Source organism: Pongo pygmaeus, chromosome 3, assembly GCF_028885625.2.
Source record: "Pongo pygmaeus isolate AG05252 chromosome 3, NHGRI_mPonPyg2-v2.0_pri, whole genome shotgun sequence".
NCBI lineage: Eukaryota > Metazoa > Chordata > Mammalia > Primates > Hominidae > Pongo > Pongo pygmaeus.
Window position 1 is genome coordinate 178,064,573 of NC_072376.2, and position 12,045 is coordinate 178,076,617.

Genomic DNA, 12,045 nt, shown 5'->3' on the forward strand with positions numbered 1-12,045 from the left:
AGCAGCCCTATCCTGAGGCTACCCCGGGGCCCCAGCTCAACTCACCTCATTAGCATAAATCCGGTTGATCCAAAGGGGCTCATTATGAGTAAGAAAAGACTGGCTGGGAGCCATGGCTGTAATGCCAGCACTTTGGGAGGTCAAGAAAGGAGGATAAGGTCAGGAGTTCCAAACTAGCCTGGCCTACATAGTGAGACACCGTTTCTTCAAAAAGAATAATTTTTAAAAATTAGCTGGGCATGGTGATGTGTGCCTGCAGTCCTAGCTATTTGGAAGGTTGAGGCTGGAGGATTGCTTGAGCCCAGTAGTTCCAGGTTACAGTGAACCATGACTGCATCACTGCACTACAGGGTGACAGAGCAACATCCTGTGTCCAAAAAAAAAGTGAAACAAAAAAACCCAGTACTTGCCCTTATGCTCCACTCAGTGCATGACGTGTTACTTCCACAGCTCCCACCCCATCACGACCATTCTGCAGGTCCCTACCCCTGTCCCCTTCACCAACCCAGGACCCTGAAGGAGCAATCAGAGAACAAGACAGAATTGCCCTCTGGGACCTGTCACTTCCCCCATGCTGACTGCATAAGGAAAAAAAACTCCCTACAGGGTATAGGACTGAATTTGTTCTGAGGTCACCATTTTGGTGAACAAGAAGTAGGGACTGTGTTGCATCTTCTAACCCGGATCGAGGAAGAAACAGCTCTGCAAGGATGGAAAAAGCTGACAATCCCCAGTGAACTGCTGACAAATGAATACAGGTAGGCTCCGCACTCTACACTAACCCTCTACTGGGAGCAGAATATCTGAGTGAGGATTGTACCAGGAGGCACAGGTGAGCCACACTCAGTAAAGGGCGTGCTGCCTTTGGCTGGACCTAAGCTGAGGAAAGTAGCCACATAGGAAGGAACCTTGGGGAGTTCATGCATTTCATTTTTTAACCATCAGTTTTGTATTTTTAGAAAGGTAAACATTTCAATATACATCTAAAATTATATATATTTGATTATAATTCAATATGTTCTTGTATTAATTAGCATATTTATATGTACATATTATACAGAAATACACATAATTACATACCTTACAAATGTAATTAAAATTTTATTATGGTATAGGAACATATACATACCCTACACATGGCTGGCAGCATGGCTATAATCCCAGCACTTTGGGAGGTCAAGGCAGGAAGATCGCTTGAGGTCAGGAGTTCCAGACCAGCCTGGGCAACCATCTCTACAAAAAATAAAATATAAATATGCTTTTTTATATTTACTTACAATTTTATTGGCCCATCACAGTGGCTCACGCCTGTAATCCCAGCACTTTGGGAGGCCAAGGCAGGCGGATCACAAGGTCAAGAGATCGAGACCATCTGGCCAACATGGTGAAACCCTGTCTGTACTAGAAATGCAGAAATTAGCTGGGCGTGGTGGAGGGCACCTGTAGTCCCAGCTACTCGGGAGCCAGAGGCAGGAGAATCGCTTGATCCTGGGAGGCGGAGGTTGAAGTGAGCCAAGATCATGCAACTGCACTCCAGCCTGGTGACAGAAGGAGACTCCATCTCAGAAAAAAAAAAAAAATTATTATGGTATTATAGTAGCATACACATATCCTACACATATACGTATTTGGTTCACTCTTTACTCTGACATCGTATATGAGAAAGTTCTTTTGTATGTTGTATGACAATCACAGATTTGGACTTCTCATAAGGGGCCTCATGCTGCTTTGCCCTAATTACATCTAATTATGTCTGAACTGTTCTGCATAATCAGCATATCTACCATTAAACAGTCAACAGAAGAATGAGAAATACTAACCATTCTTGGAATATATTGAGTTCTGTGCCACACCAAATCCTATGTTTTAAAAAATTTTTTCCAGGCTGAGCTCAATGGCTGAAGACTGCAACCCGAGTAATGTGGGAGGCCCAGGCAGGAAGATTGCTTGAGGTCAGGAGTTTGAGGCTACAGTGAGCTACGACGATCTTGCCACTGCATTCCAGCCTGGGTGACGGAGTGAGATTCAGTCTCAAAAAAAAAAAAAAAAAAAACCAAGTTTTCCAGAAGATATGTCTTTATTGGTGTTTATATTTACAGAAAACTGAAAGGGAAATTGAGGTTGATTTTCCTTGTCTTCGTGTGACCACAAAAGGATGAAGAGAGGGTATCAGGAACCAGCCCCAGATGACTCTGGTAATCTGAGACCAGGCCTGGGATCCACACACAGGACACACACACCAAGATGGAAGCACAATGCCTGGTCTCGCTCTTTCCTCAATCCCAATTTAAACTAATTTGGCAGTTTTATGAGATTACAAAGGGTGCTGACAGGAAAGGAGATAGGATTGGTAGAGGATGGAAAATCGATTAAGATTAGGGACAACTGAGGAGGAAGAGAAAAGGAGACAGAATCTGAGAGCCCTGAGGCGGACTGAAAGCAGGGAGGCGGCTCAAAGAAAACAATAAGAGAAATGAGCTTTTCTGGAACGAGGCATTGATAACGCTGAAACATGATTAGCCTTTTGAAATAAATCTTTTATTATTTTTTTTGAGACAAGGTCTCGTTCTGTCGTCCAGACTGGGGTGCAGTGGAGCCATCCTGGCTCACTGCAACCTCAACTCCCCGGGTTCAAGTGATTCTCCCACCTCAGCCTCCGGAGTAGCTGAGACCACAGGGGCGAGCCAACATGTCCGGCTAATTTTTGTATTTTTTGTAGAGACGGGTTTTCACCATGTTGGCCTGGCTGGTCTCAAACTCCAGAGCTCATGTGATCCACCCACCTCAGCCTACCAAAGTGCTGCGATTACAGGCATGAGCTTCCATGCTGGGTACGAAAGGAAGCTTTTAAATTGTGGAGTATTTCATACATCCATAATAGTAGAGAGAACATTATGAAGAACCTACACATAAAAAGAAACCAATTTCTATCATTTGAATTAACAATCTTTATAACCCCAGCAACTTCTCCTGCCAATGGAGTAAATTCCCAGACATCTTATAATTTCATCTGTATATTTCATCTTATAATTTCATTATTTATTCCCTAAAAGACAATATCTCAATTATCATAGTGTTACTGTAACTTTTAATAAGCTGTTCAGTGGGAATTATAACCACATTTTTCTCCAACCAGTTATAAATAAGATTCAATAAATTAAAACAGCAACTGGAATTCTCTTCTGTTAAGGCGGGGCAGGGAGAGACCTCAGTCCCTCAGTCCGGCACAGGTAGGGGTGGGTGGCAGAAGAGCAAAGCAAACAGCTGAGGTTCCTTCAGAATGCAACCTTCTCACAGAACACTAGGCTCTCAAGTAGCCTCACCGCCCCAAGCACTGCAGCGTTTCTCCCAGGAGGCTGGGCGAGTGCGTAGCGGAAGTCGGAGCGGCAGAGCAGTGATTGGGTGCCGCCGGCACCGTCTCTGGGCTTCGACTTCCGGATGAGACCGTGGAGGTGCAGCGCGACGTTGGAGACCGGGGGCAGCGCCATGTACCACAGTGGATGGAAGGATGCGCGGTGCGGCGGGGCAGCTGTCCTCTTCTCCCCGGACCCAGCGCTTGGAGAGCCCTGCAGGGTGGGCTGGGCCGGCCAAACTGCGTTCCTGGTGCAGGGCTTCGGGTCTCCCTAACAGACCTTATACGCTGACCGGCAGCCGCCATGGCAGTGTCTCTTTGCTCAGAGATCCAGGGACGACCACACTCGTCCAACAGCGGTCGCTCCACCAATCCTGGGAGAAGCGAATCGTTTTCTCCGCGTGCCCTGTCAGCCGCTTATGGTGCCCAGAGAGGAATTTTAGTGGCAACATTCCGGCTGTCACGCCACTGAAATTGCCAGGCCACTCCAAGTCAGAAGGACCACCAGGAAAAGTCAGGAAGAGAACCACCATCAGGTCCCAGCCTCTTTTTGTGACAAGGACTAAAGGGTTTGGGTCTGCAGTGGGCTGGCTCCCGCTGGGCCCACCTGTCCTATAGAGCAGGCTGCCTCAAGAGAGAAGCTCACAGGGGACATCTGACCTCTGAAACAGCAAGTGTAAAATGCTTTAAATAAGCCAAAACTAAACCAATAGTTATGTTAACTAAAAATACATGAATGCTACCGAAGATAGTCGAATATTAGAGGAAGAGATTAAACTCTGATTTTGAGCATTTTATGCTTTATTCGGAAAATGAGTAAGATGCAGTTCTGAAAACCTGAAAATACAAAGAAGAGGATATGATACACACACTAGATGAAAACAAAACTTTCAGAACATGTTTTCTTATTTACAGCTCTAATAAGTGAGATAGCAGAGTAAACTATTCACTCAGATAATTAGTAACTAATATAAGGGTATGTATCAATAACAGGTATTGAGATAAAAACTTTATGAGCTTTTCCATTTTAACAAGGGATGATGATTCTAGACTTCTGCCACAACATTATGGTCGACAAAACATTCTTAATTCATTTTACATAGATCTGACTCTAGATTCTGAAACAGCAAGTCATAATCTTGTATCTCTGAAGATAGAATACAGTGCGATTTGGAAAGACACCGCAAAAACTCATGAGCCAAAAAAGATTAAGGCCGGTATTACCAGGAGGAAGAGAAAGAGGACAAAATCAAACCGGATAGATATAATAGTTTGTTAGAATTGTCTTCCCAGGAGATGGAAAAAGACGCCATCACAATAGGATTCATGCTTTAGTATTCAGCTACAGAAATCTAATAACTTTGCCAAAGTAATTACACTACATAGAGTGGCAATCGTTCTATTAAAAGTAAGACCCAGTAATGTTAGGATTTTTTCTGAACAATGAAGGGGATGAGGTTTAATCTTATAACTTGAATGCCAGGTCTCATATCTTTTCTTCAAGTGATATTTTTATGAAACTACTTAGGCTGTGTTTCACACTGAGTGTGATTTCTAACCTCTTATAATCTGTACAGTAATAGATTATGAAGTATGAATTATTTGAAAGCTATTTTGTATTATTTAGGAGAGGAGCTCTTCAATTCTGAATTCTGTCTGCCACTTATAAGCAGAAGAAAGTTTTTTTCTTTCATTATTTTAGCAACTATCAATAAAACAGTATTAGAAATGCCTACTCTTCAGAGATGTAAGGGGAATAAATTGTAAAGTACTTTTGATATCTAAGATGAAAGATGGTATTACACAGTCAATAATTCAATGCTTTCCACATTATGAATTTTATCAAAATTATATAGAGAGCTATTAGTTCAGTCCAGCAACAAAACAGGCTTATATAAAAACAAAAACCTCCTGGGTCATGCCATCCTACACCAAATTCCTGTTAAACAGAGGCATGATTTATTCCAGTGACCTTGCTGTTTCTCCATAACTGTAATATGTCTAATGTCAGACATTTTAAATTAACATTCTATTAGGTAAACTGAGAATTTAGGTCTCTCGCACCACCCAGGCACATACTCTTATCTTTACCCACAAATATCCAAATATGATAATATAATTGGATTAATATGTTCATACGACTATATAATTGTTCACAGCTGAGCCACTTAGGTACTATAATTATAATTTCTTTGATACACAAATTTTGTTTTACTGTGATTAAAATTGCCTGATTTCTTACTTGCTGCATTTTCTGTTTATCTCTTTCAGCCCCATATCTGCTAATCTCTAAAGTTCCTCTCTAAACTCGACATGTAATTTGTTGATTATATTCATTTTCTTTGTAGTGCTCAATCTCCTGAAGCCCTCTATCATCTTAGCATGAACTGAAATGTGGTGATATGATGCACAGCTGTCCTCTGAGACCTTTCATGTTTCCCTTACCCTAAGAATTGTCTTTTATCTTCTGTCTTATGTCCAGAGGTTTTAAATCTATTGTTGTCCGAGTCCCTTGTTTTCCTTCTTAGTTTTCTTCCCTTCTTTTGGTGAGCATATCACCAGGTAGTTCCCTGAAAAAGGGGACTTGGAAGAAGTGCCAGTCATTTCCCTTTGTGCTGTGAGATGTGGGAATGTGTGCTAGGCCTAGCATTACATCTGGAGGAAAGTGAAGAACATTTGTGAAGGCCACACATGCCTGAGACCAAAGTTCAGAGTGCCTGCCCATGACTCATGCTCAATCAGAACATCAGAGAACACAGGCTTCCCCAACTCCCAAAACCACACTAACAGGAGTTGAGTAAAAATAACAGTAGAATCCAGTTTGAGAAATGAAAGAGACATATCACTAGGGGAGTGTGAGGTCTTTAATGCATTAATGGTAACTATAGCAATAACAAACTTCAAACTGCCTAACTCCTGGCTCGATTAATACAAACACACCCTTACTACAGGCCTAGCAGAAGGGAAACAAGTTCATCTCTGCTATTGGTTGAATTGTGTTCTCCCAAAAAAGTATGTTGAAGTGCTAACTCCAGTACTTCAGATGTGACCTTATTTGGAAATTAGGTCTTTAGAAGGTGATTGGTCAAAATGAGTTCATTAGGGTGGGCCTTAACCCAGTATCACTGCTGTCCTTATAAAAAGATGAAATTTTGACACAAAGGTATGCACAGAGGAAGATTATATGAGGAAACATGGGGGAATGCCATTGGAGTGATGCATCTACTAGCCAAGGAATGCCAAAGATTGGCAGCAACACAACAGAACCTGGAGGCATGGAAGAAATTCTGTATCACAGCCCTCAGAACAAACCAGTCCTGCCAACACTCATAATTTGGACCCAGCCTCCAGAACTGTTGAGACAATAAATTTCCTGTTATGGGCTGGACACGATGGTTCACGCTTGTAATCCCATCACTTTTCGAGGCCGAGGTAGGTGGATCACGAGGTCAGGAGTTCAAGACCAGCCTTGCCAAGATGATGAAACTCCATCTCTATTAAAAATACAAAAAAAGAAAAAAAAATAGCCAGGCACAGTGGCAGGCTCCTGTAATCCCAGCTACTTGGGAAGCTGAGGCAGGAGATTCGCTTGAACCCGAGGGGTGGAGGTTGTAGTGAGCAACCTGCACTCCAATCTGGGTGACAAAGTAAGAAAAGAAAAAAAATTTCCTGTTATGTAAACTACCCAGTTTGTGATACCATATTAGGGTATTCCCTATAAAACTAATATAATCTACATAGTATAAAAATATTTACCAGCTCGGTGTGGTGGCTCATGCCCATAATCCCATCACTTTGGGAGGCTGAGGCAGGCAGATCACCTGAGGTCAGGAATTCAAGACCAGCCTAACCAATGTGGTGAAAACCCATCTCTACTGAATATACAAAAATTAGCTGGGCATGGTGACACATGCCTATAATACCAGCTATTCGGGAGGCTGTGGCAGGAAAATCACTTGAAACCAGGAAGCGGAGGTCATAGTGAGCCAAGATGGTGCCACTGCACTCAAACTGGGTGGCAGAGTAAGACTCTATCTCAAAAAAAATGTATATATATATTTACCTCAGTATATATTTTCCTATACATGTCTGGTTTTTACAAAAGAAACAAAAAACAAAAATCAAAATATAAGGCACACAAAAAGACAATGTAAGAGGACAATAAACCACACTCTGAAGAGACAAAATATCAGAACCAGACTAAGCTATGACACAAAATAAGAACTCTCAGGCAAAAAAAAAAAAAAAAAGAAAGAGAAAAATAACGATAATTGATATGTTAAAAGCTTTGGTGGAAAATAAAGACAACATGCAAGGTCAGATAGATAATTTTATCAAAAAGTTGGAAACTATAAAATCAAATGGAAATGCTAGCAATGAAAACCACAGAAAAGAAATGAAGATGCCTTCAATGGCCTCATTAGTACCCTTAACACACTTAGGGAAATAATCAGTGAACTTGAAGATAAACAAATTACCCAAACTGAAATATGAAGTGAAAAGAATAAAAAAGAGAACCTAAGAACTGTGGGACAGTATCAAATGGTGTCATTTGTGGATACTAGGAATCTCAGAAGAAATCTCATCACTAGGAAATGATGGCAAAAATAAATAAAAATTAAAAAATAAAAAAAGAGCAGAAGAAATATTTGAAAAAAAAAATGGCCAAGAATTTAGTTACAGACATGAAAACTGCAGAACCAAGAAGCCCACCAATCATGATGAATATCAAAAAACACACACCAAAAAAACCCCAAAACAAGAAAAATGATAGCAAATCCCCAAACATAGGTATATCAATCAAATTCAAACTGCTGAAAATTAAAATCAAAAACAGTTTTGAAGGCAGCCCAAGTAAAAAAAAATACATTACTGCCATGCATACATTAACTATAGGAATATGTTCTGAGAAGTACATCATAGGATGATTTCATCATTCTGTGAACGTCATAAAGTATGCTTACATAAACCTAGATTGCAGTTGTGTAGCTTATTATACCTGTAAGCTACATGGTACAGCCAAATGCTTCTAGGCTATAAACCTGTACAGTATGTTACTGTACTGAATACTACAGACAATTGTAACACAATGGCAAGCACAGAAAAAGTTCCATAAAAATAGTTTTATAATCTTATAGGACCACTGTACTGTATGTGGTCAGTGGGTGAAACACTGTTTTGCAGTGCATGAAGGAGGAAAAGAAGGAGAATAAGGAAGGAGGATAAGAATTATAACAGACCGCTCTCTCCCTCTCCCTCTCCCTCTCCCTCTCCCCTTTCTTCGGTCTCCCTCTCCTTCTTTTTTCGGTCTCCCTCTGTTGCTGAAGCTGGACTGTACTGCCGTGATCTCGGCTCGCTGCAACCTCCCTGCCTCGGGCTCCTGTGACTCTCCTGCCTCGGCCTGCCGAGTGCCTGGGATTGCAGGCGCGCGCCGCCATGCCTGAATGGTTTTTGTATTTTTGGTGGAGACGGGGTTTCGCCATGTTGACCGGGCTGGTCTCCAGCTCCTGGCCTCGAGTGATCTGCCTGCCTCGGCCTCCTGAGGTGCTGGGATTGCAGACGGAGTCTCGCTCACTCAATGCTCAATGGTGCTCAGGCTGGAGTGCAGTGGTATGATCTCGGCTGGCTACAACCTCCACCTACCAGCCTCCTGCCTTGGCCTCTTAAAGTGCTAAGATTACAGCCTCTGCCCCGCCGCCACCCCGTCTAGGAAGTGAGGAGCGTCTCTGCCTGGCCGCCCATCGTCTGGGATGTGAGGAGCCCCTCTGCCCAGCCGCCCCATCTGGGAAGTGAGGAGCGCCTCTGCCTGGCCGCCCATCGTCTGGGATGTGAGGAGCCCCTCTGCCCAGCCGCCCCATCTGGGAAGTGAGGAGCGCCTCTGCCCGGCCGCCATCCCGTATAGGAAGTGAGGAACGTCTCTGCCCGGCTGCCCATCGTCTGGGATATGAGGAGCGCCTCTGCCCGGCTGACCCATCTGGGAAGTGAGGAGCGCCTCTGCCCAGTCGCCCAACGTCTGGGAAGTGAGGAGTGCCTCTGCCCGGCCGCCCCATCTGGGAGGTGAGGAGAGCCTCTGCCCAGCTGCCACCCCTTCTGGGAGGAAGTGAGGAGCACCTCTGCCCGGCCGCCCCGTCTGGGAGGTGAGGAGCACCTCTGCCCGGCTGCCACCCTGTCTGGGAGGAAGTGAGGAGCACCTCTGCCCGGCTGCCCCGTCTGGGAGATGAGGAGCACCTCTGCCTGGCTGCCCCGTCTGGGAAGTGAGGAGCACCTCTGCCTGGCCGCCCCGTCTGGGAGGTGAGGAGTGCCTCTGCCCAGCTGCCACCCCGTCTGGGAGGAAGTGAGGAGCGCCTCTGCCCGGCCGCCCCGTCTGGGAGATGAGCACCTCTGCCCGGCCGCCCCGTCTGGGAGGTGAGGAGCGCCTCTGCCCGGCTGCCACCCCGTCTGGGAGGAAGTGAGGAGCGCCTCTGCCCGGCCGCCCCGTCTGGGAAGTGAGGAGCGCCTCTGCCCAGCCACCCCGTCTGGGAGGTGAGGAGCGCCTCTGCCAGGCCGCCCTGTCTGGGAAATGAGGAGTGCCTCTGCCCGGCCACCCCATCTGGGAAGTGAGGAGCGCCTCTGCCCGGCCGCCCCGTCTGGGAGGTGAGGAGCGCCTCTGCCTGGCTGCCACCCCGTCTGGGAGGAAGTGAGGAGCACCTCTGCCTGGCTGCCCTGTCTGGGAGATGAGGAGCACCTCTGCCCGGCCGCCCCGTCTGGGAGGTGAGGAGCGCCTCTGCCTGGCTGCCACCCCATCTGGGAGGAAGTGAGGAGCACCTCTGCCCGGCTGCCCCATCTGGGAAGTGAGGAGCGCCTCTGCCCGGCCGCCACCCCATATGGGAAGTGAGGAGCGCCTCTGCCTGGCCACCCCGTCTGGGAGGTGAGGAGCGCCTCTGCCCGGCCGCCCCGTCTGGGAGGTGAGGAGTGCCTCTGCCCGGCCGCCACCCCGTCTGGGAGGAAGTGAGGAGCACCTCTGCCCGGCCGTCCCGTCTGGGAGGTGAGGAGCGCCTCTGCCCGGCCGCCACCCCGTCTGGGAGGAAATGAGGAGCGCCTCTGCCCGGCTGCCCCATCTGGGAGGTGAGGAGCGCCTCTGCCCGGCCGCCACCCCATATGGGAAGTGAGGAGCGCCTCTGCCCAGCTGCCCCGTCTGGGAAGTGAGGAGCGCCTCTGCCCGGCCGCCACCCCGTCTGGGAGGAAGTGAGGAGCGCCTCTGCCTGGCCACCACCCCGTCTGGGAGGAAGTGAGGAGCGCCTCTGCCTGGCCGCCACCCCATCTGGGAGGAAGTGAGGAGCACCTCTGCCCGGACGCCCTGTCTGGGAAGTGAGGAGCGCCTCTGCCTGGCCGCCACCCCGTCTGGGAGGAAGTGAGGAGAGCCTCTGCCTGGCTGCCCCATCTGGGAAGTGAGGAGCGCCTCTGCCCAGCCGCCACACCGTCTGGGAAGTGAGGAGCACCTCTGCCTGGCCACCCCATCTGGGAGGTGAGGAGCACCTCTGCCTGGCCGCCACCCCGTCTGGGAGGAAGTGAGGAGCACCTCTGCCTGGCCGCCCCGTCTGGGAAGTGAGGAGCGCCTCTGCCCGGCCACCCCGTCTAGGAAGTGAGGAGGGCCTCTGCCCAGCCGCCACCCCGTCTGGGAGGTGAGGAGCGCCTCTGCCCGGCCGCCCCGTCTGGGAGGTGAGGAGTGCCTCTGCCCGGCCGCCACCCCGTCTGGGAGGAAGTGAGGAGCACCTCTGCCCAGCTGCCCCATCTGGGAGATGAGGAGCACCTCTGCCCGGCCACCCCATCTGGGAGGAAGTGAGGAGCGCCTCTGCCCGGCCGCCCCGTCTGGGAAGTGAGGAGCACCTCTGCCCGGCCGCCCCGTCTGGGAAGTGAGGAGCGCTTCTGCCCGGCCGCCCCGTCTGGGAGGTGAGGAGCGCCTCTGCCTGGCCACCACCCCGTCTGGGAGGAAGTGAGGAGCACCTCTGCCCGGCTGCCCCATCTGGGAAGTGAGGAGCGCCTCTGCCCGGCCGCCACCCCATATGGGAAGTGAGGAGTGCCTCTGCCCGGCTGCCCCATCTGGGAGGTGAGGAGTGCCTCTGCCTGGCCGCCACTCCGTCTGGGAGGAAGTGAGGAGCGCCTCTGCCTGGCCGCCACCCCATCTGGGAGGAAGTGAGGAGCACCTCTGCCCGGCCACCCCATCTGGGAAGTGAGGAGTGCCTCTGCCTGGCCGCCACCCCATCTGGGAGGAAGTGAGGAGAGCCTCTGCCTGGCTGCCCCATCTGGGAAGTGAGGAGCGCCTCTGCCCGGCCACCCCGTCTGGGAAGCGAGGAGCGCCTCTGCCTGGCTGCCCCGTCTGGGAAGTGAGGAGCGCCTCTGCCTGGCCGCCCTGTCTGGGAGGAGAAATTCTTCTGCCTTGGGATGCTGTTGATCTATGGCCTTTCCCCCAGCCCCCTGCTCTCTGAAACATGTGCTGTGTCAACTCAGGGTTAAATGGATTAAGGGCGGTGCAAGATGTGCTTTGTTAAACAGATGCTTGAAGGCAGCATGCTCTTTAAGAGTCATCACCACTCCCTAATCTCAAGTACCCAGGGACACAAACACTGCAGAAGGCCGCAGGGTCCTCTGCCTAGGAAAACCAGAGACCTTTGTTCATGTGTTTATCTCCTGACCTTCTCTCCACTATTATCCTA

At 48.5% G+C, this 12,045-nt stretch overlaps 1 protein-coding gene across 1 annotated transcript; it reads left to right on the top strand.

Annotated features, from left to right (window-relative positions):
- Positions 1–3,465: 3,465 nt before the first annotated feature.
- LOC129035321 (protein FAM218A-like) lies at positions 3,466–5,593 on the top strand. Its single transcript, XM_054485594.2, is given in 2 exon segments — positions 3,466–3,561; positions 3,564–5,593. Coding segments are annotated over 2 exon segments (468 nt in total). The 5' UTR covers positions 3,466–3,500; the 3' UTR covers positions 3,971–5,593.
- The last annotated feature ends 6,452 nt before the right edge of the window (positions 5,594–12,045 follow it).